At 47.6% G+C, this 7,390-nt stretch overlaps 1 protein-coding gene across 1 annotated transcript in view; it reads right to left on the bottom strand.

The window, feature by feature from the left end:
- Positions 1 to 3,953: 3,953 nt before the first annotated feature.
- The window catches only part of KIF19 (kinesin family member 19), a 93,394-nt gene continuing 89,957 nt past the window's right edge, over positions 3,954 to 7,390 (bottom strand). Inside the window, exon 20 of the mRNA XM_030208549.1 lies at positions 3,954 to 5,004. Coding sequence (XP_030064409.1) covers positions 4,847 to 5,004 — 158 coding nt within the window. The 3' untranslated portion in view covers positions 3,954 to 4,846. The remainder of the gene's footprint in view (positions 5,005 to 7,390) is intronic.

The raw sequence follows: 7,390 nt of genomic DNA, 5'->3' as shown, positions 1-7,390 counted from the left end.
GATTATGCCACCTTATCCATGTACTGTCAGCAACCAGTGGAGGAGTGGCCTAGTGGTTACAGGGGTGGACTTTGGGCCTGAGGAACTGAGTTCAATTCCCACTTCAGGCACAGGCAGCTCCTTGTGACTCTGGGCAAGTCACTTAACCCTTCATTGCCCCATGTAAGCCGCATTGAGCCTGCCATGAGTGGGAAAGTGCAGGGTACAAATGTAACAAAAATAAAATAGATACTATTGGAGATTCTACATGGAATGTTGCTACTATTGGAGATTCTACATGGAATGTTGCTATTCCACTAGCAACATTCCACGTAGAAGGCTGCGCAGGCTTCTGTTTCTGTGAGTCTGATGTCCTGCACGTACGTGCAGGATGTGAGACTCACAGAAGCAGAAGCCTGCGCGGCCACATTGGTGATCTGCAAGGGCCGACTTCTACATGGAATGTCACTAGTGGAATAGCAACATTCCACATAGAAACTCAAATAGTAGCAACAGTGGAGGTGTGGCCTAGTGGTTAGGGTGGTGGACTTTGGTCCTGAGGAACTGAGTTCGATTCCCACTTCAGGCACAGGCAGCTCCTTGTGACTCTGGCAAGTCACTTAACCCTCCATTGCTCCAGATACAAATAAGTACCTGTATATAATATGTAAGCCGCATTGAACCTGCTATGAGTGGGAAAGCGTGGGGTACAAATGTAGGAAATAAAAAAACAACCAATGCTTATCTTCAGGCACCAACAGCAGCTTGCCTGACAGAGCATGAGTTGATTTGAGCCAGGAACTTCACGGTGACTATCAAAGAGTGAGAAATAGATTTTTAGCTTCTCATCTGAGCTCTTACGATAGAACAGAAGTGATGCAAAAGTTTATTACAAAGGATATGCAGCAATACACAGCGGTGTAATTTTGGCTTTGGTCAGATTAGTTTCTTTTCTGTACTTCATTGAGCTGACAAAATCCTTGCTGGGTTGTGCCATTGAACTTTGATTATAGGCCTTTTAAAAGACATCCCCTCCTCCTCCCCCCCCCCCCCCCCCAAATTCAGCTGGCGGCAGTCGGTGTTTTTTAAAATGCTGATTGTTGCCCACAAAATTATTCCCCGATATTCAGTGCCGGCCATGTCTGGGTGGTGGCATTGACTATTGGAGCATAATTTTGGGCAGGCTGGGCGCCAGAACGTATGTGAAACCAATTCAGCTGAGGCCCGCATGAGCGTTAGGCAGCCCGGCTGAATATCGTCCTGGACCTGAGAATTTTTTTTTCACGTTCCCTGGACTCCCCTTCCAAAGGCAATTACCCCTCCTTCCCTCCTGCCTCCCCAAGCCCACAGCAGGTAGGTTCCCACAACCATGCATGTAGGCTCCCAACCCCATAACTGTCCAGGTAGGCCCCCAATCCCCTGGGCCTACCTGTATCCCTGGTGCTCCGGCGGTGGTCCCCTCACTCCTGCGAAAGGTCACAGCAGTCATTTTGGAATGGTGCTGCAATCTGCATTGTGGCCACACGATGGAGCCCTTTCTCCAAGAAAGACACAAGTTTACTTGTGAAAACTTTCTTTTTCTTTAAAGGGCTGGTAGAATCAAGAGTGAAAAGTTATCCAGCCTGAATTCTTATGTTTAAATCTCAGTTCCCTGGCAGTACTTTCTGTGTCCGATTCCCAGGTTTTAAAATCCGTGTAATGAAGGCTGTTACTGTCACTTAAATGTGTGTCTCAGCTGACTAACAGACTGCATGAAAAGGCATCCGTTGATGTCTGTGTCTTTGAACTAACCCAGCCTGAGTACTGTGCATTTCTGGTGACATTCAGGTCTCAGGCTTACTAATAGCTCATCAGTTTCCTGATACAGTTTCCAAACTAGTCCACCGCAGGGGCATATCTGCGTGGGGCCACAGGGGCCTGGGTCCCCGCAGATTTTGCCCTGGACCCCCCCTACCGCCATCAACCCTCCCCGCTGCCATTGTTTACCTTTGCTGGCGGGGGACCCCAACCCCCGCCAGCCGACCCGACATCTTTAAAGTTCTTCTTCAGTCTCCGTGGCTGTGCTGTAGTTGACTGTTCAATCCAGTTCGGAGTCTGACGTCCCAGCACATTGTCCTACACGTACAACGTGCTGGGACGTCAGACTCCAAACTGGATTGAACAGTCAACTACAGCACGGCCACGGAGGCCGAAGAAGAACTTTAAAGATGTCGGGTCGGCTGGCGGGGGTTGGGGTCCCTCGCCAGCTGAAGAAATATCTTAAAAGGCAGCAAGCGGACCTCGGCTGGCGGGGGGTTGAGGTCCCCCGCCAGCAAAGGTAAACAACGGCAGCGGGGGAGGGTTGACGGCGGGGGGGAGGGTGGAGAGTCGTTGGTGGGGAGGTTCTGGCAGTGGCGTTGGGGGGGGGGCTAAAATGTGCCCCCTCTCTCTGGCCCCCCCTACCGCCAGAGTCCAGATACGCCCCTGCACCGTCCTGCTGTCTGAAAAGGGGAAACAATCCATAGGGGAAAATGTGCCTGCAAAAAAGCAGCAGAAGGCCTGGAATCCCCTTTGCCAGGACTGTGCTTTATTTACAGTAATCAATGATCACAAACCCTAGGTCTGTGAAAAATGAGTCATGTTGAATGATCTACATCTTGTTTTCAAGATAAGTACATTTCTTTTTTTATATATTTTTGTGAATTTCTTAGCAATTTCTGCACAATTAAAATTTATAAGACATCTGTTTGGCCTGTTACATTGAAAAATGGTTGCCCCAATAATTATATACTGAGGAGTGACACAATGATCCATCTTACTTTCTCACATGGTGGTTGGTATTAATGTTGATTGTTTACAGCCTGCTATATGTAATTAATTAATTATATTTATTCATTTATACTTGTATCCCACAATTATCCAAAAATGAGTTTTGATTCAATGTGGCTTACATTTAACGGTTGTTAGAGGTTACATTTACAAGGTTGTACGATGCTGTGTTTACAGTGGTTGGCAAGATAACTATTGGTGCGTATGGAATAGTTATTGGGTTTCTTCAGAAGATATGTCTTAGTTAGAGGTTGTGTTGTGCATTGTTGTTCCAGAATTATTAATGCATATTTTATGTATATATTTTTATTTCTTATGGTAACTATTGAAGGATTGGAATCTATGCTGTACAAATTTTTTTTCTTCCAGCAAAAAAGATGCTCTTTCTAGCACTGGAGCAGGCACACAAGGTCCGAAGTATGCGAGTCTGTACCTATCACACAGACAGGGTCTGCTTTGATCTACAGGTTGCCAAAAAATGTGTCCAGGTAGTGATTTTAGCATACGTTTCAAATGTGTTTTAGTGGGTGTTCCTGGGGTGGCATTTAAGGTTTAAGCAATGCCCTTTGCAAAATGCAGACTACGCGTGTGAATCCAATACAAGGACATGTGTTCCTACTGCTACTACATACATGTAAGTGACAGTTGTAGAAAAGTGTGTCCCTGGGCGCCGTCTGTTTATATGGCCACTTCCAAAATTGACCTCTGGGTCAGGAAACCAAGGGGTGGCAGAAGCTTAAAAACTCAATTGAACCCTATGTTACACACACACACACTCACACACACACACACACACACACACACACACACTCACACACTCACAACCACACACACACACACACACACACACACTCACAACCACACACACACACACTCACAACCACACACACACACACACACACACTCACAACCTCACACACACACACACACACACACACAACCTCACACACACACACACACAACCTCACACACACACACACACACACACACACACACACACACACACACACTCACAACCTCACACACACACTCTCACACACTCTCTCTCAGAAGCACTTTAGAGACAGTCTCTCACACCCACCCCTTCATACAAACTAGGAGAAGCAGTGAGTGCTAGCCGTGGAGAAAAGTTACCCAGGACAATAATTACAAGGGTTCTGGCCAGATTTATTTAAATCATTTACAAAAAGAACAATATAAACTGTTCCATTATTAGCATAGAGAAAACTGTGAAATAAATACAAAACTCAAGAAACTTACAGAGAGGTTCTAGCCCTGCCCAATCTCACCTCTGTCCGTTTCTTGACAAACTGAAATGTCTCCGGGTGTCCCCTACGAGATCTGAGAAGTTGGTTCAACACTAAGGCAAGGGTGGAAGGTGACTGAGAATCTCCTTTACCGTTCCAGATAAGAATGAGTTGCATAGTGCCAGGAATTGTCCACAGACTTCAGGCCAGATGATAGGGAGTAGGTAGGGGTTTTGGGGTGCTAAACAGGTGCAGAGGCTGCAGCTCATAGCTCCAGGGCTGCTGACCCTTGATTGCCTTTTGTTTCACAGATCTGCAGGTTTTCAAACTTCCTGCCCCAGCTTGGCTTGTCTCTGAGCTCTCCTGTGCCCAGGGTCTGGGAGAAGCCTCCCTGCCATCCTACTGCCTCCTCTGGCAATGCTGCAGTTAATTTCACAGTGTCAGACTGTCCCAGCTCTCACTCTGTCCGCAGTCTTATCTACCCATCCACATCCTTCATACTTTAAAAAAGTGCTTAAAATCCTCTTTCCTATTGTAAAAACACTTGGGGCTCTTAACAGACACCATAACCTTTAAACTGCTTTATCTGTTCCGAAGTCTGAGAAATGGTTGAACCCTTTAAGCAGCTGTGGTTTCTCTGTCCTTTGGTGGGATATTATTAGACTGTAGGTCTGGCTCAGGAATCTCAGGACTCCTGGAGCTGGCTTTCAGTACTCCCTGACTGTCCCTCTTATGCTTATAATAATACAGGAGCCCTTTGTGCCCATATTAATGTGAAGGATGGTCCTCGGTACCAGCAGCAGGACTTCAGTTCAGTATTTGCAGACTCTGCTGTTTTTGTCGTACACACTGTTACTGTTGGCAATGATGTAACTGAAGCGTCGGCTGGCCTGGGGGGCTCGTTTTACATTGCTGAGCTGACTGAGGGGGTAAGCGATGGCGCAGCCGTCTGAGGTTATTGGAACGTGTCCTGCCAAGAAAACAGAGAAACACCAAATAGGAAGACACATAAGGACGCCAGAAAGCCCAGCATGATGCTGCCTAATTTACCTACTGCTGCGACAGCCTGGCCCTCATTTGACCGCTTCTTCCCTTTATCCCAGGCTGGAGAGTGGCTCAGACCAGTGGCGTTCCTAGGTTGGCTGCCACCCGGGGCGGATCGCTGCTGCGCACCCCCCTCCCCCCCAGGTGCAGCAGCGTCCATTGCCCAGGGTGCAGCATGACACCCCCCCCCCCTCCGGCGCAATGACACCCCCCCTCTCCGGTGCATCAAGCCCTCCTCTCCCCCGGGTGCAGAGAGCAGTCGCATGCCTGTTGGCTCCACTGGCTCTCTGCTCCCTCTGCCCTGGAAGAGGAAGTAACCTGTTCCGGGGCAGAGGGAGCAGGGAACCAGCGGAGCCGACAGGCACGTGGCTGCTCTCTGGACCCCTCCAGCAGCATGCACCCGGGGCAGATCGCCCCCACCGCCCCACCCTTGCTACACCACTGGCTCAGACACTAATGCTGTATGGTGGAGATGGAAAGCTTGTTCAGGCCTTTGGAGGGGGGAGGACAGGTAGCCCCCCCCCCCCGATGGCCAAAAGGTAATGCTGAAGATGTACTGCTCCGCTGGAGCCAAGGATTAGCAGAGAAACAGCTGTAGGTGCTGTCTGTGGTGCTGGGGATGTGTGTGCATACCCCCCCCCCCCCAGATTCTATATAGCATGCCTACAGATCTGCACCAAAATCTAGGCGTATTCTATAACAATGCGCGTAACTTAATTGGCTTAACAAGCTAATCAGCGTTGATAACAGCACTTAACAAGCAAAAATGAGCACTAATTGGCAGTAATTAGAATTTACGCGCACAACTCGCTAAGTGTATTCTGCAATGAACTGCGCCTAAATTCTAGCGTGGGCAGTTGGAATGGGCGTTTCAAAATTTACGCATGCGGTTATAGAATACGGGCCAGCGCGTGTAAATCTACGCACAGGGATTTAGGCCACGTTTTCATTGGTGTAAATGGAGGTGCTGGGATTTCCGCCTAAGGGTATTCTACATAACAAGCCTAAATCTAGGCTCCGCTTATAGAATACACTTAGGCAGAAATCTTTACCGGGTCGATATTTTAGGAGCCTTATAGAATCTGGCTCACAATATGCAAAGAAGGCACACAATTCCCCAGATTCTGTAAAGACTAGCCAAATTTGGGCGTGAATCCAAGATTCTCTCGCAAACAAATTAGTTAAGAAGCCACTAACAATCAGTTATTGGTATTAATTGGCACCAGTTTGGATTTACGCTGTTCTATAACACTGCACGCCCAAAGGGTCTCGCACATAACCCAAACGAGGGCATAGCCACGGAAGAAGCGTGGCGGGTCAGGGGGGCATTCCAAAAATTTGGTGCAGAGTTATAGAATACCAGGAATATGTGTCCAACTTGTGTGCCAGGATTTACCCCAAGTTTTCGGTGGGTGTGAAATCCTTGTGTCCAAAGTTGGGCGCAGGAATTCATTCTAAGCGCTATTCTATAAAGGATGCTCATCCCAGAGCGGGCAGATTTTTCCCAGTGCCTAAATCTGAATCTGGCCCTATGTGTAAAGAGAGTTCACTTTCGTCCGATTAGTGCGCATCTGCACACGCATGCAAAGTGGTTCGTACAGGAGTGATGCGTCACACACCCACGCACTATCAGGAAAGAGTGCACCCTCTTTCCACACAGTGCAAACTTTTGAATAAGAATGCATCCTTTTTGCACACTATGCACTTTTTTTTAATGAGTGTGCCTTCTTTGCACACTGTGCACTTTTTAATAAGAGTGCATCCTCTGCACATAGTGCGCACTTTTTAATAAGTGTACCCTCTTTGCAGTCTTCCCTTTTTAAAAAAAGAACAAACCCTCTTTCAACATAATGCACACTTTTTAAATAAGAGTGCACCATCTTTGCACACTGCACTTTTTAACAGGTGTGCACCCTCTTTGCACATACAGGAATGTGCAGTTTTTAATGAGTGCATTCTCTTTGCACATATAGTACACACATTTTAATACGTGTGCCATCTTCACACATAGAGCACACTTATTAATGTGTACCCTCTTTCAAACTATGCAATTGTGTGCACTCTCTTTCCACATAGAGCACACTTTTTAATAAGAGTGTACCCTCTTTGTACATACAGTAGTTCACATGTACCATCTTTGCACACTGTGCACTTTTTAATAAGAGTTTCAGTAGCGTACAGTGGGCGAGGCGGTGGTCCGCCCCAGGTGCATGCTACAAGGGGCTGCGGGACGCAGCCGTGCGGCTGTTGGTTCTGCCGGTTTCCTGCTCTCTCTGACGTTACTTTCTGTTCCAGGACAGGGAACTGAAGGA

The sequence above is a fragment of the Microcaecilia unicolor genome, chromosome 6 (genome assembly GCF_901765095.1).
Source record: "Microcaecilia unicolor chromosome 6, aMicUni1.1, whole genome shotgun sequence".
Lineage (NCBI taxonomy): Eukaryota > Metazoa > Chordata > Amphibia > Gymnophiona > Siphonopidae > Microcaecilia > Microcaecilia unicolor.
The sequence above is the reverse complement of the archived record's forward strand: the minus strand, read 5'-3'. Positions and strand labels throughout refer to the sequence as shown.